The sequence below is a fragment of the Sciurus carolinensis genome, chromosome 17 (assembly GCF_902686445.1).
Source record: "Sciurus carolinensis chromosome 17, mSciCar1.2, whole genome shotgun sequence".
Classification (NCBI taxonomy): domain Eukaryota; kingdom Metazoa; phylum Chordata; class Mammalia; order Rodentia; family Sciuridae; genus Sciurus; species Sciurus carolinensis.
In genome coordinates this window covers 52,005,538-52,028,601 of record NC_062229.1, presented here as the reverse complement: position 1 = coordinate 52,028,601, position 23,064 = coordinate 52,005,538, and the positions used below count along the sequence as shown (strand labels likewise).

Here is a 23,064-nt window from a genome sequence, read left to right as displayed (position 1 = left end):
TGCTATACTGCTTGCATTCATAGGGCTTCTTCCCAGTATGAGTTGGTTTATGGACCTGAAGGGAAAAGGAAATAGTGAAGGTTTTTCCATACTGTTCACATTCATAGGGCTTCCGTTCTGGATGAGTTCTTTGATGTCCTCTAAATGAAATGGAATGAGTGAAGTCTTTTCCACATTGCTCCTTTATAGGGCTTCTCTCCAGTATGAGTTACTTCATGGTGTTTAAGAGATTTGGAACATTTGAAGCCTTCCCCACTGTTTGCATTCATGGGGCTTCTCCTCCCATGAATTTGTTCATGTCTTCTAAATAAGCAGGGGAATTGAAAGGCTTTCCCACATACCTTACTCTGAAAAGTTCCATTTGCAGTGTGAGCTAACATGTGCTTTGCACACTTATGAGAGAAAAGGAGGCTTTCTCACATTGCTTACCTTCATAGGGTTTCTCTCCAGTATGAGTTTGTCCATGTCTTTGAATTGAAATGGAATGACTAAAGGCTTGACCACATTGCTTACATTCATGCTTACACTCCATTCTTTGAGATATTCTAAATAAAGTGGGATAAGCAAAATCTTTCCCACATATCTTACATTTCCTGGTGTGCATGATCATGTGACTTCAAAGACTTGTGAGTGAAATAAAGGTTTGACCACATTGTTTACATTCCTAGGGTTTCTCTCCTGAATGAGTTTTTTCATGTCTTCTAAATAAAGAGGGAAAACGCAAGGCTTTCCCATGTGTCTTACACTAAGAGGTTTATCTTCACTGTGTATTATCATGTGTCTTTGAACACCTGTGAGAGAAGAAAAGGCTTCACCACATTGTTTATATTCATAGGATTTCCACCAAGGATGAGTTTCTTCATGTCTTTCAATGAAACAACTGAAGACTTTCCCACTCACTGTACTTTTATAAGGTCCATTTCTAGTTTGTATTAATATTTGTGTTTAAACATGTTTGAGAGAAACCAGAGATTTCCCGTATTGTTTAAATTCACATGGCTTCTCTTCACATTCTCATGCTTCAAGGGTTTGTGTCCAGGGTGAGATATGATCTGCCTTAGATTGCTCCCAGAATTTTCAATCTGATCTTCAATGTTCTTGTCTTCCCATTTGTTTCCTCTCGAAGCCAGGTTTCTGAAGACTTCCTGAGTTACACCTCTATAAAGGTTCTTCTGGGAAGGATCCAGCAAAGCCCACTCCTCCTGGATGAAATTCATAGTCACATCCTCAAAGGTCATTAAGATCTAAAATATCCCACAAATGTATAGTAGAGGCCAGGAGAGATTGACAGCATGAGGAATCTATACTCAACATGCATGAAGTTCACATGATTCTCTGGCCTCCAGATGAATTCCATGATTTGGTCCATCAAATCTTTATGGCACTCAATTCCTCATAGCCATTCCAAAACTAGAATTTGACCACTCAAAAGGCAAACAGTACAGTGTTTTACACCTTCTTGGTGGTGAGTTCACAGGAAGTAAGGAGGGCTCCTGGGTCACTCCTAACTTCTTTGTTGGTTGCATCTCTATTATCTGTCCTAACAACATCCATTTTTCACTTCTGTGGTGACCTGGCATCCTCTCAAGGGACCGCCTGGCACCCAAGCTTGCAGGGGACACAGGCTGCGCAGAGTCACCTAGGCCTCCTGAGCAGAGCACACTAGACCGGGATTATATCTCATTGATTTTTGCCACAACTGAAGAACATTGGATTATTTGATTCAAATACTGAGATATTTGAAAGTTCTATCATAGGGTAACAAGACAAATATCAAATACTTTATAGAACACAAAGAATGAAAGAAAGTAGAATTGCTTATAATGGGTTAAAGTATATAAATTCTATAAATCCTTCTTATTTAAACACTTGACTTTGATATAATGATATGCTGCTGAGTGGAAGGAGTTACTGTACCTCAAATTCATATCCTAGTAAATCAATAGGGATGGTGTATTTTCTGGCATAATTCTGCATAGCTCCGGTTAAAAAGGCTTGGGTGAAAAAGAAACCTGAGAGCCAAAACACATGAGGTTTTCCTGAAGCATACCAGTCCTATAAAGAGAAAAAAAATGTTATGTCCACTTTTTTAACTTATACAAATGTCAGTTAACATATAATTCCTGATTCCAGTTTTTGTATATGCTACCTATACTTTCCACCTTAAGACTCTTCCCTGACATCAAACACACCACCTTCCCTCTTTTCCTTTCTAGTTACTCTTGGAAATTGAAAATAATTTGAACACAAATCTGAATAAAACATGGTTTGAAAATTTCAAATCTTCTGCAAAAAATCAAATGTAAATTCTTTGAAGACCTACTATATTACTTGTCCTACTCAAAAGCCACCATCTTTCTAAATCTTACATTGTCCATAGCCTTTCTATGTTGCTTCCAGTTCCTTAATTCTCTTAATCCCTCTGTCTCCATAACCATGACCCCCCCCTGTTCAGATATTCATGATCTTCTTTCTATATCAATTTACTCTCTTCTTTTTCCCTCTGCTCAATACTTTTAGAACAATGCTGCCAGAATATACCTGACCATACATAGTTTGGATCCGATTTATCATTTTGCATAACTCTTCAGTAACCTACCCAGTTCTTTAGTGACCCACCAACTTAAAAGCCTAAGTCTCTTAGTCTCCTATTCTAGACACATCACAATCTCACCCCAAGTGCACTTTCAGCTCTCTTTTTTTACCTACCTTCAAACATCCTAATTAAACTGGATTATTAGGTGATCTCTTCTGTGCTGGGTGAACATCTGTTTTTTGTTGTGTTCTTTTTTGTTTTGTTTTGTTTTCCTGTCTGTGTTAAAGTAATACCACCTTTCTTTCTCCCCAGAGGACAAACCCTTCTTGTACTCTCAGTCTGAACCTTCCTGTACTCTCATTCCAAGGCCTTCTGGTGGTGGAAATCCACCTAGCCTCCTGGGATGGGCATTGATTCATACCTGGCCAATCATACTTCATGTTACAGTGACTGAACCAGTGATGATGGACATGCAACCCAACCAAAGCCAGAGATGTAGAAACTCTTGCTATGACTTATAAGGACAACTCACTCTCAACTCTTTGACATTTCAAAGATGCAAGAACAGAGCTACTGTTGTTATCTTGTTACAGATGAGAAACTACCTGAGAATGGAGTTAACCAAAGGTAATGGAGCAAGGAGATGAAGTGTAAGAAGTCAAGAACAAGTAACCATGTTTGCAACGCAGGTCAAATCCTACCTGAAGTTACTTTAACTCTTGGACTTTTTAGTTACATGAACAAACAAACTTTCTTTCTGCTTATGACAGAATTTTGTTACTTCCTATGGAATCTATCTTAAATGATACAGATCCTTTCACCCCACAGCTACATAGCTGTCTTTAAGTCTGTTTATTTTCTTTGCAATATTCATAACCTTTCATCCTTCAGACCCCGCTCAAATGCTACCTTATCCATGAAACAAACCAACCCTTCCTTCGTTTCCTCCTCCTCCTCCTCCTCCTTCTTCTTTTCTCTCTCTCTCTCTCTCTCTCTCTCTCTCTCTCTCTCTCTCTCTCTCCTCTCTCTCTCTCTCTCTCTCTCTCTCTCTCCTCTCCTCTCCTCTACTCTCTTCTCCTCTTCTCTTTTTCTCTCTCTTTCCCTCCCTCCCTCCCTCCTTCCCCCAGGGGTAACCAGGGAATAAACCCAGGGGCACTTAACCATTGAGTCACATCCCCAGCCCTATTTTGTATTTTATTGAGAGATAGGGTCTTACTGAATTGCTTAGGGTCTTGCTAATTGCTGAGGCTGACTTTGAACTCACAATCCTCCTGCCTCAGCCTCCTGAGCTACTAAGATTACAGGAATGTGCCACCGACCCCAGCTAAATTCTGCTTTCTTGAATCAAAAGAGCTCTCTCCTCCTTTGAACTCCTAGAGCATTTTACGTGTTGGTCTTTTAGAACTCATCCCTTTCTAAACTATGTTAATTTTTGCCTGTATTTTTTTTTTGATACATAGCTTATTTTTCTGTGGGCTATTGGCAGCTTGAAGGCAGGACTCATGCTGCAATCCTCTTTTTATCCCAAAGCAAACAACAAGGTGTCTTGAACAGATTGGGATCTCAATTCATTTGCTGAATGAACAGATGAATCACTATAATGAACTTTGTTGCTGGGTAAGGAAGAAGTCAGCTTTGTGTGCTAGGAGGAATGGAACAAACTGCTGGTGAAAATATTGCCACAGCATAAGTTAGCAGATCAAGAAGTAAATAAAGACAGACAAGGAGTTTAACAAAGGCAAAAGACAGGCAGAACCAGCCCCACACACCAGACACAGTCATGCCCACTTGGAATTTCAGCTTTTTGGGAAGTTGAGACAGGATGATCACAAGTTCAAGGTCAGTCTCTGCAACTTAGTAAGACCCTATCTCAAAATATAATATAAAGGGCTGGGATGAAGCTGAGTGGAAAGCATCCCTGGATTCAATTCTCCTAACTGTAAAACAAAAGCAAGCGAGCAAACAAACAAACTGAGAAAACAAGGATATAGAAACTCTTGCTTTCCCAGAGCTTCCTTTAGGGAAGAATTTCATTGGTGCCTTTGGTCAACTACCTATACAATCTCTGAATTAGTTACCATTTAATGAGTGCTTAGTACATGCCAGGCACTATGCTAAGCACTTTACATGTATCACCTGGTGTAGTCCATAAAATAATTCAGTGAGTTAGGCATTATTCCTTTCATTTTGTAGATGAGAAAACTAGGGTAGAAAGATGAGTAACTTGCACAAAGTCACGAATGTCAGATCCAGAAATTTTCCTTGGATTGTAGCCAATGTGTGAAAAGTATTAAAAAAAAATGGGCACAGGAAAGAAAAAGGGAATATGAACTGAATGCTTGTTTTCCTCCAAAGTATATGTGTTGAAACTAACCTCCAATTTCATGGACTTTGGAGATGGCACCTTTGGGAGGTTATTAGGCCATAAGGGTAGAACCCTTTTTTTTCATACAGTTTTTAAAAAATTTTTTTTTAGTTATATATAACACCAGGATATAACCCTGACATAATCACAGAAGCATGGAAAACAACCTGCTCCAATTCAGTCCCCTGCATGGTGTTACCTCTCTCCACCTGGGTGGAACCCTCTTGATGGGTTTAGTATCTTTATTTAGAAGAACAGGCACCCAATCCCCTCAACACATCTATGAACCAGGAGGGCACCCTGATATGGTCTTTCTAGCCCCTCTAGAAGTGTGAGAAATAAACGTCTGTTGTTTAGATCATTCAATCTACTTTACTTTTTACAACAGCCTGAACTAAGACAGAAGATCAACAGGATGAATGGTGAAAGAAAAATGAAAAGAGGATAGAAAATTCAGATGACTCATTACTTAATTTGTCAACTCTAAGAAACATTCAGAGATGAAAAAGAGTTCAGGATAAAGAAATATAACAAAAAAAAAAAAAAAAAAGAAAGAAAAAAGAAAAATAACAAGAAAACTGACAGTTTTCTGTAAAGGTAAAATGACAAGGGAGGAAACCCATTCAGCATTATAGTCTATACTGTTTCTTTGGTTAAACATGTAATATCCACAAAAAGCTCCTATAAGTTAAAAAACAGTCCATAAGAAAAATGGGCCTGGGGTATGAATAGGCAATTCACAGAAAAAATACAAGTAGCAAGCACATATACCAAAAGAAACACAGGCACATTAATAATCCAAGGAAGTCAAATTGAAACAAGTTATGCTAGACCTATCAGATTGGAAAAATTTTTAAAGGAAATATGAGAAAACCTGTTTTCTCCATATCCTAACAAGCACTGTTTATTTTTTGATAAGCTTTAACAGTTAAACAAATGATATTTTTGTATAATAAAAAGGGAACTGTTATGGTTTAGATATGAAATGCCCCCCCAAACTCCACGTTGAAGGTTTGATTCCCATCTGATGGCACTTTTGGGAAGTGGTAGAGGAAGTTCTGTCACTGGGAGCATGACCCTAAAGGGGCTATTTGGCCTCTTGCCCCTTCCCCTCTTTCTTTTGCTTTCTAATCTCTCTGAAGTGAGTGCTTTATTCTATCCCACACTCCCCACTGATATTCTGCCTTGCCACAAACCCAAAGCGACACAGCTAAGCAAACATGAACTGAAATCTCTGAAACCATGAGTCAAAATAAATATTTCTTCCTTTTAAGTTATTTAACTCAGATATTTTGTTACAGTAAGTTGACTAACATAGCATCTGAACACTAAAAGATCATATACACTTGTGAATCTCTAAATGAATATTGTTGGGATTCATCCCACCCGATACTTTTGCATAAATACCAACCATAGGTTGGGAGCAAGCAGGGGAGTTAAGAAGGAAAAGCAGTGTCCTGTCTTCTGTTTTCCTGTGCCCTTAACATCTTGGTAAAGGGGGGAGATTCAGAGCATTTACCTTCCCCTAATTTAATGACATAGGAGATAAGAAGCATTGATTTTAGGGCTGGGGAGATAGCTCAATTGGTAAAGTGCTTGCCTTACAAGCACAAGGCCCTGGGTTTGATCCCCAGCACTGCAAAAACAAACAAACAAACAAACAAGAAGCATTGATTTTAAAGCAATAGACAATTATGGATAAATCCAAGTCTCAGGTTTTTTTTCTGTAATTTACACAGGTATTAAAATCATAAGACAATATTAAACTGTGGTCTCAGAGAACCACAAGCTTAGAATCTTCAGAAATATAAATATCACACATTATTTGGGTTTGGCTAAAGCAAAATTTTAATTTTCTACTCAGTACTTTGAAATGTGTATATTTTTCAGTATTCTAAAGTTTTGGTTAGGGGATGGGGCTGTAGCTCAGTGGCAGAGCCCTTGCCTAGCATATGTGAGGCACTGGGTTTGATCCTTAGCATCAAATATAAAAAAAAAAAAGTAAAATAAAGACATACTGTCCATCTACAACTACAAAAATATTTTTAAAAACATTTGGTTAGATTGTCATGAAGCTACTAATCACATTCCACTCAACTCAGAGACTTTAAAGTGACCACACTCAACTACTAACATCTTCTCAACTAAAAGAAATACACACATACACATATATATATACACATAAATACACACATATATATATACATACATATATATATTTATATATATATGTATAAATGAAATCTCTTTTACCTGTAAAAACTTCAGTCGGGCTAGAAAATCTGTGATGTAACTTCCTAGGGGCTTAAGACTTGGGTATGATCTTTGAGCCCATAGTTCAGGAACTTTTCCAACCAGTAAGCTGCCAGAAAGTGCCTCCAGTGCAGAATCCATTACCACCACACCCTTAATAGCTTTTTTAAGGTCCCATAGAGTATTACGTATGGTTATAATTAAACTACAATGAAAGAAATTTTATCATCAATATATATATGATAGTAAATATCAGCATACAGTCTTTTCAGAAGAAGAAATAACAGGAACCTCATTCATAGGGAGTGTTTTCCAAAGTGTGGCTACCTCCCACTAGTGGTATGTGAGGTAACTTTAGATAATATTTGGATGAACATGTTTAATTTTAATCATTACACACATTTTAAAATATAGAAAATAGTACCATTAGCATATACAAATTTTTGCTTTCTGACTATTAATGCTTAGGATCTGGCTAATTAAAAAAATTTTGTATGTTGACAGATTAGGGTTTTATAGGTCTGTGGGGGTAAAAAATGGTGTTATGACTTATTAATTGAATGCAGAAAGAATATGTTAGGCTAATTAACATCTATCACCTCAAATCTTTAGCATTTTCTGGAATGAGAACATTAGAAATTTACTCAGTGACATTAAAATATATGGTATTCAATTATTAGCTATATTCACAATGCTCTGCTACTGATCTAAAAAAAAAATCAAACTCACTTCTGAGGTTTTGTACTCTTTGATTATCATCTCCTTATTCTCTTACCACCACTCAGTGTCTCCTTCCTTTCTTTAAAAATTTTTAGTTGTCAATGAACTTTTATTTTATTTATATGTGGTGCTGACAATTGAACCCAGTGCGTCACATATGCTAGGCAAGGGCTCTACCACTGAGCTACAACCCCAGTTCCCAGGATCTTTTTCTATAAATTCCATTGTTTTAGAGTCTACATATAAATGAGAAAACATACATTGTCTTTCTGTGTTCAGTTAATTTCCCTTAGCATAATAGTCTCCAATTATATTCATGTTGTTGCAAATGACAAAATTTCTTCTTTTTTGACTGAAGAGTATGCATGTGTGTGCATATGTGTACATATATACACATATATATACATATATATCACAGTTTCTTTATCCATTTTTTTTTTTTTTTGGGGGGTGCTGGGGATCGAACCCAGGGCCTTGTGCTTACAAGGAAAGCACTCTACTGACTGAGCTATCTCCCCAACCCCTTTTTTTTTCAATATTGTTTTAGTTGTCAATGGATCTTTTATTATTTATTTATTTACATGTGGTGTGAGTATTGAACCCAGGGCCTCGCACATGCCAGGCAAGTGCTCTACCACTGAGCCACAACTCTAGCCCTCCATTCATTTCTTGATTGGCACTTAGGATTGATTCCAAAACTTGGTCATTGTCAATAATGTTGCAATGAACATGGAAGTGCAGATGTCTTTTTGACATGCTGATTTCAAATCTTTGGGTAAATACTCAGAAGTAGGATAACTGGTACATACAGTAATTCTGTTTTTAGTTTTTTGAGGAAACTCCATATTGTTTTCAATAATGGTTTTACTAATTTATGTTCCTACTACCAGTGTTTCAGGGTTCCCTTTTTTCCACATCCTCTCCAGAACTTATTTTTTATCTTTTTTTGGGGGGGTTACTGGGGAATTGAACCACTGAGCAACACACCCAGCCCATTTTTTATATTTTATTTTGAGATGGGGTCTCACTAAGTTGCTTAGGGCCTTGCTAAGTTGCTGAAGCTGGCCCTGAACTCATGATCCTCCTGCCTCCACCTCTCTGTTGGGATTACAGGAGTGTACCACCATACCAGCTCTGGTTTCCTTTGATATGCAGAATCTTTATTTTGAAGTTCTAATTGTCTATTTTGCTTTTGTTACCCACAATTTTGGGGCCATATCTAAAAAATCATTGTCCAGACCAATGCTATGGAGTTTCCTCTCTGTTTTCGTCTGGTAAGTTTTACAGTTTTAGGTCTTGTTTGTCTTTAGTCTACTTTGAGTTGATTTTTGTATATGATATAAGGTCCAATTTCATTCTTTTGTGCATATATATGTATATATGTATGTATACATATAGATTTATATTTATTTGTATGTTTTTTCATGCCATTTATAGAAGATAGTCTCATTATTCCATTATATATTATTGGCAGGTTGTCAAAGTTCCAATTATCATAGATATATGTGATTCTTTTCTGGATTCTTTATGCTGTTCCACTGATCACTGTGTCTATTTTTATGTGAGTATCATGCTGTTCTCATTACTACTGCCTTGTGATATAACTGAAATCAGGTAGTGTGATGCCTCTAGCTTTGTTCTTTTTGCTCATGATTGCTTTGGCTATCTGGGGTATTCTGTGATTCTATATGAGATTACAAAAAAAAAATTTTTTTTTGAACCAGGGATTGAATCCAGGGGCACTTAACCACTGAGCTACACCCCTAGCCCTTTTTATTTTGCAATAAGGTCTTGCTAAGTTGCTGAGTGTCTTGTCAGGTTGCAGAGGCTGGTTTTGAACTTGTGATACTTCTGCCTTTGCCTCCTGAGCCGCTGGGATTGTAGGCATGCACCATTGTGTACAGCTAAGATTTTTTTCTATATCTACATGAAATGATATGGAATTTTGATAGGGTTGCAATAAATCTAAATCTCACTCTGGGAGAACCCAGTTAAATTAAATGAGAATTATTTAAGGGAAAATATTGGGTAAATAATACTATAGGTGACATGCAAATATGGAAGAAATTGAAAAGATGTTATATACAATGACTGAAACAATACATTAAAACAAATTATAGATTCATTTGTACCCTTGCAAATATTTTGTTTCCCACTTCAATCCAAACTGCTAAGAAAACCATACACATACCTATAGTGAGTATAGATGTATGTGCAACTGGGGCACAGTATGCTATTATAAATAAATAAATAAATAAATATAGTGTTTGTAGAATAAATAATTAAAGAGGGCAACATAGTATTTTAATATATTTTAAAGTGTCAACAAGTACAGAAACTAAAATTAATTTGGAAACACTTCAGAAAATGCATAACCAAAACAACTCACCATTCCTTAATTCAGTAGAATATTCAATAAAAAATTCAAAGCAAATAATTCATTTATTATCATTACTACCTAATCAACTTAGGTTGCATTTAGTAAGAAAATAGAGATGTATGTGTGTCAGGTGGTAGAAAAACAAAAAAGATATGCCTATACATAGGCTTCATTAATGCTCATTCCGCCTTTAATTCCTGAGGAGAATAATAATGGATGAGAAGTTATAATTAATGAATATTTTAATCAGTAAGAACATATTTCTTTTTCATCACCTTTACATTATAAAAGATATTCTATCTTAAAATTTGTCATGAAATTTTAAAAAGGTGAAAAATTTAAATGGGAGGTTTTGATAATCTTTTCTTAAAAATTTTTATTCAGTACCAGTGTGTCTTTTTGTCAACTTTGGTGGCTTGCCTTCTGAATTACTGGAGATAAGGATACTTACTTGTTAAATCGTTCCATTTCTTGTACTAATACAGTATTCATACTCTCTTCATATCTCACAGGATACTTCATTAGTGCTGTTTCAATATCAAAATCACATGGAAGCTACAAGAATGGATTTGAAGATCACAAATACTCAGAATGGAAAATTAGTTTCATTCAGTTAAAATATCAATAATAGCTAATACAAGAGTGTTACTATATGGCAGGTACTATGCTGCTTTCCAAAATTAACTAATTTAATCCTTAGGTGATATTATTTTTGTTTTATAGATAAGAACATTTAAATTCAGAAAAGTCAAATTATTGGCCCAATGACACAGAGCCCAAAAGTAATCTGTTTAAATCCATAGGTCTCTGATTCCAAGACCCATGTTCTTAACTACTATAGCACTTTACAGAAAATATATAATTCTGAAAAGTTGTGGAATTTCTTTTTGTAAATTGAATCTTATTTTCCACTGATAAAACTTATTTACCATTTCCTAACTGTTTTGTGTTTATTTTTCTCTTTTTCCTTGTGTTATAGGGGATTGAATCTAGAAGTAGTCTATCACTGAGCTACATTGCCAGCCCTTTTTATTTTTTTAATTTTTGAGACAGGATCTAAGTTATACAGAATGGCCTTGATTTGCAATCCTTCTGACTCGGCCTCCAGAATGACTGGAATTACAGGTGAGTGCCACTGTGCCTGATTTATTTCTAATTAATTATCAACTGGTTCCAAACTTTGTAAAAGTAGCAGGTTCCCACGGTATAGGGAGAAAGAAGGTCACTTCATGTCTGATTTCTACATGGCACCTCAGAGACACTTGAAGAGATGAAGTGAACTTTGGGACTGCTGGTGAAGGCCTTTCAAGACACTGGAATTCATACTTCTAAATGGGCAAAGAAGTTTCCCAATTGGGGAAGTCCTAAACTAAAAGATCTGCACTTCCCTGATGATCTGAAGGTGATGGTCCCTGGAGAGTACAAAAGAATTCTAATTCCAGGGTCTTCTGGCTCTGCTCAAACAACCTTTTAACCCAGATAAGCCCCAGATGCCTCTGCCAGATAACCCATTAGAGGGCTCATTTTAGAGGGCAAGAATCTTTTCCCACAGAGATAAACCACAGAAACGGCAGGGGCCAGGTGTTAGAAGGGGTGAATGGCAGAAGCAGCCATACAGGGGTGGGGGTAGGATGTGCTAGTGTCCTTTCAACCATGGCTGTAGGCAGTGCTGCTCCTCTCCCTTCTCCAAGAGGCCACTGCCAGGCATCTGAATAGGCTCACCTAAGAGAGCACTGGTGCAGCCCATGGGCTTTGAAGACAAGTGGGCTAGGGCTAGATTCTGCTCTGTTATACTGTCTGGTGCTGAAATAAGGACATATTGATAGTACTTGGAGGAAGAGTTGCAAGCATTTGTGTTTAGTAACATAACCTTTTGAAACTTCCATTAGTAGTTCTTTACTGAAATTAAAGCTCACAGAAACAAGGTAAGAATAGAGAGTACCATTCTACTTAGTAGGAACTAAGTATGTTGAGCTGTATTAGGAAAAGAAGTTTTAGCATCTAGCTTAGCACTGATCATATCTCCCTGTGCCTTCTTAATTCCTAAGGTATAGATTAAAAATCAAGTCAGAACATTTCCTCCATTTTTAAAAAGTTGTCATCTACCTTTTATTTAGAAATGAAAATAAATTATACATATACATTAACTCATCCTTGACTGTAGTTACTAAGAACATTAAATTAATGTTATACAATATGTATTATTCTCACCACTTATCGGACTTAGAAACTAATGCTTAGAGGAGTAAAGTATCTTGCTTAAGATCATGCTGCTGATAAATGGGAGTTTTCAGACTGTCATATCAGTACCATTTTTATTTCTATTATCTTATAAGCAATATATTATAAGCAAATATTACCTTGTTGAGTATATCTTCAGTAATTTCTAATAGAATTTGGTCAGTGCTTCCTGAGGATCCTGTCTGTTTTGAGCCTCCCTGAGTGAGAAGCAAGGACTCAAAAAGGATTTTTGTTTGCTGAAGATCTTTGGAGATATCAACATTTTCATGTAATCCAAATATCTCAGGATCTTGAGAAAATGGAAGTTTCTACCACAAAATAGAATAAGCACGTGTCACATTTTCATTGGATACTGAAGGGAATCAGGATATGCCATCTCAAAATATGCCACTTTAACATAAGAATGGATGAAGTTAATATAAAATCACTAGATACAAAAAGAATTCCCTTCCCTCCCCTCTTCTGCCTAAAAGTAGGGCATAAATTCTCCACTGTCCTTTACCAGGATGAGAGCTATCCGTATCACTGGAGACTGAAGGCTGGCACTGGGATGAGTATACACAACATACTGTACTAAGATAATTCTTATTTTCTATTCTGCCATATATTTCCTAATTACTCTCTTACAATTTATCACCACAGAAGCCCAAGCCACCTTTCTTTTGTTTAGTCAATTCTTCACAATTCATCATCCTTTATTTAAATGGTATATAAACCTCCAAATCATCTGCTGCTTTTCATTTGCACTTATTTTCTGTGAAGCCCTTGTACACAAAATATTAACATCAGTACAAATTGTATGTCTTTTCTCTTGCTAATCTGTGTTTTGTCAGTTAAATTCAGAGGTCCCAGCCAATAATATAAGAGGGTAGAGGTAAGTATTTTTTTCCCTATAAAACATTAATTCATAAGGGAGACTGTGCATATCAAAAAAAGGTTTAAAATCAACTGAACATCAAATGATAGAAGAATCAAACTTTTAAATTTTCACTAATTAGTAGGAAAACAAACATCTTGATAGTTGATTGAAATCATTAATACTTATCTAAAATGTACACATTAGAGAGGAAACATTTCATCATTTCCTTTTAGAAAAATCACACAGAAAGCCAACCCCAAATACAATGGTATCAGTTACCTTGATGAATTCAATATAGTCCTCATAAGTGCCTTTGGGAGGTGCAAAATAATTCCCACTGGGAGAAAACTTATAATGAGGAACTTCGATTATGTGTGGATTATAAAAGTCAGCGAGCATGGTTAATAGGAGGCGTCTGTCCCAATCATCTGTTACTCTTCCTCCATAATTACATTCTCCAGTCAGGTAAGAAATAGCTTCAAATGGAATTGTATCATATTCATTTATAAATAACTGAGACAAAGAAAAAATGAAGAAAAAAACTTAAATTCCTTCTATTTATTTCCATTTTAGGATTGTATTATCTATCTTTCTATCTACACAGAAAAGAGGTTGAAAGAGCTATTATCATGGAGTGGTTGTCTGAGATTTAATGTTTTATTTTAAATTTCTTTATCTGCAACTCCCATTTAAAAAATAAATACATGTTGCTTATTTAATGAAAAAAAATTTAAAAAGATGACATGAAAATTACCAAGTCTTTTTAAATGTGAAATTGGATAAAACTTGTTCAGATAAATTGGGTTCCATTTTGTCCCAAAGTAGATATTTAGCAATGTATAGAAATAATTTAGATAGTAACAACTGTGGTGCATGTGGTATGCTACTGGCCTCTATGGGGTAGAGACCTGGGATGTTACTACACAATCATAGGACAACAGCCCATAGCCCCAAATACCAATAAAGTCAAGGCTGAGAGGCTGTTGTCTGGTTTAGGACACCTTTCACAATGTGATAAAAACAATTTCAACCTGCTAATGCAGAACTTTATTCACACACTATGATAGAGTTCCACTAATAAGGAATACATATTGTTTCTAGTTTCCTTATTATCATGGATATAATAGGAATAAAAACTACTATTTACATAGCTTTTACATTGTCTTATCTCCCAGTTACCCTGTAGAGCAATAAACAGTCTGGAAAATGTAAAGTAATGTGAATTTATTTCTTCTAGTTCTATATTCTATACTCTTTTTAATGCACAGCAATTTTAAATAGTATGTGTATTGGGATGATATGTTACTGGTTGAGAGATTTTCCTATTCCTAAAATTTAGCTCATAGGACAGGTGTTACAACAGAAATGATGCACAGCTGAGAAAAACTTTTTCTAGATTATCCAGAGCCAAGTAAAAATGAGGCCAACATCATGGTTGTGACTCCCATGTTTTCAGGAGGAAGAGAAGTGTCAAGAGACAGAAGAGGAGGACTGAGAAAGAGGGATGGTCATCTATTTGGGGAATAAATTATTTGTGGAAAGAGGAAAGTTTCTCCCTCTCTTGTCTTTGGGGGAGGGCAAAGATACGTTCATCTGGCTTCCCTCCTCCAAATCAAGAGAATTTAAATTTGTGGTATATGTGAGAAATGGAGACCAACAACTCATTCCCTGATTGTCCATCCACTTAGCTATCAGTTTGCTGGTTTGCTCTTCTGGAAAGAGGTATATACTGGTGTGACCAGGTGAAGATGATTTAAAGGTTAAAACCCTCCTAAAGATATAAAAGCTCCTAAAGATATAAAAGAGGGATAAAAGATGCCTGTGGGTTTCAATATTGAGACTAGGAAGATTGATGACACTGGAGGCTGTACATTGGGGCCTGACTGGGTGATAAATTTTCAGTTGATTGATTATAGGCAGTAGGACAGTTTTAGCAAAATATTTTCCAAGCTTAGGCTGTACCAACAAAATCAATCTAAAAATTCAATGTTCAAAATCAATGTCATTTCATCATGTAATTTCAATTCCATAAGAACCAATTTCAATAACTGTCATAAGGATTTTCAAATTACACTTACCCCAGTTAAGGTCTCTGTTAATTTTAAAGAGTTGATAAAGTAATAATAATTTTGTTGATATCAATTACAAAATTTTATTATAAAATTTGGCATAAATACAATCAAATATTTATAGCCTAGAGATTTGTGATGTAGTTCAGTAGTAGAGCACTTGCTTAGCACGTATGAGGTCGAGTTTCATATCCAGCATTACCAAATAAAAAAATTATAGCCTTACAAAAACTCATCTTTATTGAAATCTAATATAATTCATTAGGGCTTTATCAATACTTCCTTTTTCCCTTCATGAGACCATAGGTAATAAAGGCCATTTAGAACAGCAAAGAATTAAAATTAATATTAATTTATTAATTATATAATTAATATTATTAATATTCTATGGTTGTGTGAAAAGTCAGCCATTCAGTTTCCCAGGCTCTTACAACTAAAGTCCATGCCTGTGGCCTGAGCTTGGCTACTTAAAACCCTAGACAAACTGGGGAGATTAGGATACAAAGAAATAGCAACAGCAAATAATATCTTTGGATGTGGTCATGTCATCAGAAGATCTGGAGCAGACCAGAGTTTGTGTGGTAGTTATGCAGGCAATGATTTCTAATGTTCAACAAGGGTAGAGATGCTGCTCTTATCAAACATGGTATAATTCTAGATATGGCTCTGGATGCCTTTCCTCTGGGTCTGGATTTCCAACTGTTTGGTAATCTCTGAGCTACCCAGTATTTTTTCCATTGTTTCCATATATTACTTTTCTGTTTAATGTAGAGCACCTGCTTCTACTTCTGTTGACTGATAGAACTAAATTGTAGAATTGGCTGAGTGGAGGGTGAAAGAAGACAGTGAGGACCTATAGAAAGCCTGCACTGCAAAAAGCCTGGCACTGCAAAAAAGATGAAAAGAACCAGGGTCCTTGATGACAACACTGTTGTGTTGCTGAATCAACTAACTTCAGAGCTTGTCCTTTCTATCCACCTCTTTTTTTTATGTGAGATAATAAATTTAATTATGGCTTAAGCCAGTTAAAATCAAGTTTCCCATTACTTGCAACTGAAAGAGTTCAGATGGAGATAGTGCTCCATAAATCAGTTATTACAACAATCTACCCACATACTAGTGATGTTGAGAGAACTGAGTCAGTTATTGTAAACAAAGGAACTTGCTAGGAACTGGTTAATAGTAATCCTTCCTAAATGTTAGTTCTTTTCCAATATTACCTGTAGTTGCCGGATACTGATGCGTAAATCTGATTCATTAAATCCATATGGAATATTCCAACCAAGAGGACCAAATTTTTTTCTCTCTTGCACAAGAGCATGAAAAAAGCAGACTCCAAACAGCAACTTCTCCCATGACTTTTATATAAAAATTATACAACCAAAAATTCTGATTAGATTTCCATCAGTAAAATGAGGGGAACAGATGATCTTTTTCATGACAAGGTTCTATGACTATGTACCTATTTGACTATGTATCTAAAGTACTATTTTAAAAAGATAACTATCGGGCTCGGGTAGAGCACTTGAGTAGCATGTGTGAGGCACTGGGTTTATTTCCCAGCACCACATATAAATAAATGAATAAAATGAATGCTTATCAACATCTAAGAAAATATTTTTTAAAAAGATAGCTATCTAAAATAATACTTATTGTAAAAAGCATTATCACTTAATACAAATTTCCAAAGCTAAACAAACCATAATATTAAACTTCATTAAAATGCAAAAATGTAACTATTTGACCCAGATATTAGCTAAAATACTTGGTATTATTCATAGATATTTACAATATCAGTACTCAAATGTTATCCTGTAGTCTTGCTGGCATGTACTTGAGTGCATGTATTTAGTGCAGAAGAATGATTATTAGGCTATGAAAAATCCCAATATATAATAATTCCTGACTTTGTTATTTTTCAACTGGAGATCACTTTTGAAACCACTGTTTATTTGATCTATACATGACATCTTCATATGCTGAAATATGGATATCACATGGACCTCTCATAACCTGTGTCAGCATTTTGGGGGATGACCACATTTCTTTAAGGTTCCCCAAGTAAATTGCAAGCAATTATGCCATGTACTTTAAGTCAGATCAACTCAAACAGTCCTAAATCTATCCTCTGGATGCCTGGAACTACAGGCACACTCTGCTGTGCCCAGCTTATTTATTATTAAAGTGCAAGCAGGGCATGGTGGTATGTGTCCCAGCTACTCAGGAGGCTGAGTTAGGAGGACTGCTTAAGCCCTGGAGTTCAAGGCCTGCCTGGGTAACATAGCAAGACTCTGTCTCAAAAACAAACAAACAAACAAACAAAAAAAGAGTTAAAATACAAGCCTTCTGCTGGGTGCGGTGGTGCAGGCCTATAATTCCAGTTACTGGGGAAGCTGAGGGAGAAGAATCACAAATTTGTGACCAGCCTGGGCAACTTAGCAGGACCATGTTTAAAAATAAAATTAAATAGGTTGGGGATGTATCTCAGTAGCAGAATGTTTGTCTGGTATGTGCAAGGCCCTGGGTTCGATTTCTAGCACTGTGGGGTATGGCAGGGAGTGAGCATGCTGTGCATTATTAAGCTGATATACTCTTGAAATAATGTACATAAATCAAAGGATATTTTAAATATACCAAGTAAATGCCATGGTGAAACATTTTATATGAGAACATCATTTTGGCAATGAAAATAATTCATACATATTAATTTACATATATTAATAAATCACATATATTAATTTACATATATTTTCCAGACACTGTATTTTCACATAATTTTCTTTATTTTTTTACTTGGTACATTATAGTTAACACAAAAGTGGAAATTGTTGTGATATGTTCATATATGCACATAGCATGGCGTGATTTCATTCTGCAACTCCCATGCCTTTTCCCATCCCTCCTTCCTCCCCTTCGGTTCCCTTGACCTATTCCACTGTTCTCCCTTCTCTTTTCATGAGATTCTCCCTTGTCCCACATCTTTTTTTTTTTTTTTTTAATTCCTTATTTCTCTCTCACTTCTACATATGAGAGAAAACACTCAATTCTTGACTTTTTTGAGTCTGGCTTATTTCACTTAGTATTCACATATTGACTTTTCTTTAGGCAGGGACCATCATTCAAGTTTTGTAAAACTAGCTGCATTGTTTCTGGTTTTGGTCTTTATTTACATAGGTTCTTCCAAAAGCACAACTTGAAGGAAAAATTAGGGTGAAGGTGGGTTTATATGGGAGGTGATGCCATGAAGCAGAAAAGGAGTGGGGAAAGGAAGACAGGGCAAGAGGAAAAGTCAATATTAGAATGAATTATTAAAGTTGTTGCTGCGGCAGGGACACGATTCTTCTGGGAAAAGTGGTTCCTGAATAGCTCAGGATCTCCCTGGAAGTGATAATGTATCTGTAGGCCATAAGGGTTCTGGTGGCATCAGAGAAATCTTGGAGACAGAAAGCAGAAATATGCATACTTGAGTTGGGGTGCTGTCAGTATAAGGTGAGTGAGCACAAAAGAGCTTTCTCTTTTACAGTTGTAGCTGAAATTAGATATGACTAAAGAGATGTGAAAAGGAATATCAGGAAAGTTTGCTCATAGTCCTATTATCTAGATTTCCCCCTACCCTGCCAAAACTAGATGTTCTAAAAAATTCTTAAAACATAATGATTTTCAAAGTGTGAGTTCAGGATCAGCAGTATCACCTGAGACTTAGTTAAAATGGCAAATTCTTTAAGTCTCACCCCAGGCCTACTGAATTAGAAACTCTGGGGGTGGGGTTCACCAAGATGTTTGAAAAAACCTTCTAGGAGAATTTGATGCACACTGAGAATGAATGTCACAGGACATTTGCACTTTTTCTGATCTTACTCTAGCTTCCATTTTTTACTACTAGAGATGTTGCTTGGTGAAGCCTTACATGAAATGATGATATGCAACATGGATGTTAATTTTGCATGTCCCCAGATCCCAATATTTGGGGCATTGATATTGTTTGATCAATGTTGTAATATAGAAAGAATCAGAATGATTCTTCTTCAACACAGTGCCATTTTTCATTGAGTGATCTGAGCCCCAAATTAGTTCTGCTTATTATTCTCTGTTTCTGGACCTCTTTCTTCTAGGTGCTAGGGCTCAAACTCTGATGGGGATCAAATACTATGCTACTTTCTCCATTCTAGTAAGCTCTTTTTCTAGCTAAAAAACACACAAAATAACACCTTTCTCCCAGCATTACAAATAAAATGACTGCAGAAGTAGGGACACACAAATTATCATCAAGCAGATGAGACTGAATTCCAAAGAATTTGGTCATTTGTTTTACCTTCAATTAACATTCTTCTAGTTCAACTAGGCAAATATGATAAGTACTATATGTTGAAATGAGGGCAGGGGGACAATTTCCCCCCGATACCGTTTCCTTTCATGATGGGAAGCCTCAACTAATGTATCATCCCTTACTTTTCTCCATCCCTGTACTCATTTGCTACCGAAAAGGAAGAAAATTTGGGAAAATCAACCAAATATGATTTGCTCAGTTTCTCCCTTAGAAGTGATCTTCCTACAGGGAACTGAGTTTTCCTCTACTCCTGTAGAAGGATAAATCTTAATTCTGGGGTTCAGTAATAAGTAATCCATTTGCTCACAGATATAAGTTACATCATCTTCCAATCTAGTCTATATAAAAAATTAAGAGCATGCTTTGGATCCCCTATGTTTATACTTTTTCCTGCTTCTCAAGTGGTAAGAATTCAGACAGGGAAAATGTGTGTTATTTATTGGGACCTTCTGAAGTTCCCAGTACCATGTAAAACTGTTTTAGATGGATATGCTGAAAAACATTATTAATATGCTAAGACATTATCACTTGAATTTAAGTTCCATGAAGGCAGATTTCCTTGTATCTATTCTTTTTCTCACTGCTTTATGTGTAGTACCTAGAGAGTGCCTAATACACAAATTTGTTGAAAAAATGAATAAATGATGCAAAGAGTACTAGATAGATTACTACTCTTGGGTGTTAATTGAAAACACTGTTGCACTTTGATTTACAAGCTAAGATACATTCATTCATTCAAAAAATATTTACTTCAATATCAACTATTGGGGTGAGCAGAACACAAACTACTGGGAACAAAATAATGAAGCAGATAGGAATAATTTGTCTTGTTAGGAAATGCATGAAGTTTAAAACATTAAATAACAATTTTATATTAACATATTTAATCACTATAAAAGCACAATTTAAAAGTTGCAGAAGTTAGATATTACCAGTTCTTTTCCCTGGCACCCCTTGAAAAACTGAACATCAGAAATTGGATCAGTGAGATACGACTGAAGGAGATTTAGCCGAAGGCCCGTGGGAGGTTCATTAGTCATTTTTACTCCATTCTGTAGAATTGTTACTGGGAACTAAAACAAAATATATAAAAAGCATTTTGCAAAACAGCAATATTGGCCCTTAAATGAATACACCAGTGAATTAAAAAATGTCTAATACTGAAGACATACAATGTCTAAATATATGTATTGACTTCTATAATAAACAAACATACTTTTGGAGATGGGTAACTTGTGAGCCAAAGTCTAAAAGATGAGTTACAGGTTTCAGTGCTAAAATCTTCACATATTTTTTCCAACATGGGCATCCAGGAGACAGCAAGGTGACAATTCTGTAGGCAAACCCAAGTTCCTTCTTCTACTGCTGCTTTAATCATTTTTGTTGCAATTGGTCCTTGTCCTTGTCCCAGTGAAATGGCTTGAAACTTATTTCCAGACATAGACTTATCATTTGCAAATTTCAGCAAGCCTATGAACAGAACAAAAAAATTACTTTAGAATTATAAAATATGCCTTATGGTTTCTACGTATACATGTTTTATCAAGGAAAGTTCTAGTTAACTCTCCCTAGGAATGCTAGGTTTACTAACTGATCTACAATCATCTAATAAGTAGGCAATGAGCAAAATATTTTAATAGTAATTTCTTAGAAGTTTATAATATTTCAATATAAGCACTTACTGGCCATGGGATCTGCTCCTGGAGACAGCACAAAAATTAAGGGAATGGTGCAGTTTGAATCCAAGTAACTCTTTGTCAAATCAAATGGTGGAGGTTCTACAAACTTTTTTCCCAGTTTGTCAGTTACATAATTTGTTATAGCTGGTGTTATCTGGTAAAAAGAGAAAATGTGGTCTTTGAAGTAATTGCTATTTCACACAACTTTGATTATTACTGAAAAATGAAAAAGAATGAAATTTGAGCATAAAGGCCAAGAAAATCATGTAGTATATCAGACAAAGCACTAATTTCCCTAACATGTAAAAAGTGTCTGTTAATTAACAGAAGAATAACAATCCAAAAGTAAAATGGGCAGAGGAGAACTGTTTATAGAAAATGAAATACAAATTGGTCTCTCTCTCTTTCTCTCATATACATATACACACACATCATCATCATCATCATCATCAGGTAGGGGAAAATGAGGTAAGTTTTAACAATGTACCAAGATTTTTATGAGTTAGAGTAAGGAGAAATACTCAGGAATCAAATAATTACCTAGCCTCCTTTTGAACTTACCCGGAGATAGAATGAGGCCTTAGATAATGCTCCTTGTGTGACTTTACTAAAAACACAAGTAGAGAGAGAGGAAGGAAAGACAGAGAAGAAAGGAAGGGACTATTATTATTATATTCAACAACTTCATTTTACATATGGTGTACCTGAATCCCAGGAAAGTGAAGTGACTTACAACAGATTCTCTCCTTGACCAAACATTAGGCTCCTCTGAGCCTTTTTTTCTACTAGACCTTATCCTCAGGAGACCTGCTATAGCCAAGAATCCTGCTAAATTAGTTTAGTGAGAACCCCCCATCCTGATTAAATTCCTCATCCCTGTCCTCTCAAATCTGATCATACTGGCCTGCATTAAGCAAAAATCCTGTTTAATATTTTAAGCAGAATACTATGGTTTGGATCTAGAAAGTCTCCCAAAGGCTCATATATTGAAGACTTGGTTCCCAAGTGCACCAATGTTCATAGGTGGGGTTTCTGGGAAGAGATTGAATCATGACATCTATGATCTCATTTTTAAATTAATCCACAGATGGGTTCATAATTGAATGGACTATTGAAAGTTGGTGGAAACTACAGGAAATGGAACCTAGCTGGAGGAAGTAGGTAAGGGAGCATGCCCTGGAAATGTATATCTGGTCCAGGTCCCTTCCTCACTCTTTTTGTTTGCTTCCTGGCTGCCATGAGGTGAGCAGCTCTGTTCCACAAATGTGTTCCCTATCAAAGGCTCTGCTTCATCAAAGGTCCAAAGTAATGGGGCCAAGTGACCATGGACTGAAACCTCTGAAATCATGACAAAAAATAAATCTTTCCTCCTTTTAAGTGGTTTGTGTCAGGTATTTTGCTGACTCATACATGGAACACCACAGTGTTGCCAGGGTGGTAAGACAGAAAAGGAATTCAAGAAGACCAAGGTTGCCAGGAGTTGTCGAGTTCCAGTTAGGAAAGAACTATTCAGGCAGAGTTCAGAAATCTGTATAAGAGAACCTTGGAGTCTTTGCTGAATATTGTGGCATGTGTGTATAAGGTCAAGCAAAGAATGATGATTGGGAAGCTGCAAGCTGGGGGCCTGGGGAACTA

General features: G+C 36.0%; 1 protein-coding gene across 1 annotated transcript in view; it reads right to left on the bottom strand.

Annotated features, from left to right (window-relative positions):
• The window catches only part of Dnah12 (dynein axonemal heavy chain 12), a 273,790-nt gene that overhangs the window by 5,540 nt on the left and 245,186 nt on the right, over nucleotides 1-23,064 (bottom strand). The window contains exons 63-71 of the mRNA XM_047531915.1: nucleotides 21,433-21,583; nucleotides 20,967-21,220; nucleotides 20,683-20,823; nucleotides 16,644-16,781; nucleotides 13,634-13,867; nucleotides 12,615-12,803; nucleotides 10,706-10,809; nucleotides 7,155-7,359; nucleotides 1,918-2,055 (exon numbers count right to left, since the gene is read on the bottom strand). Coding sequence (XP_047387871.1) covers nucleotides 1,918-2,055; nucleotides 7,155-7,359; nucleotides 10,706-10,809; nucleotides 12,615-12,803; nucleotides 13,634-13,867; nucleotides 16,644-16,781; nucleotides 20,683-20,823; nucleotides 20,967-21,220; nucleotides 21,433-21,583 — 1,554 coding nt within the window. The remainder of the gene's footprint in view (nucleotides 1-1,917; nucleotides 2,056-7,154; nucleotides 7,360-10,705; nucleotides 10,810-12,614; nucleotides 12,804-13,633; nucleotides 13,868-16,643; nucleotides 16,782-20,682; nucleotides 20,824-20,966; nucleotides 21,221-21,432; nucleotides 21,584-23,064) is intronic.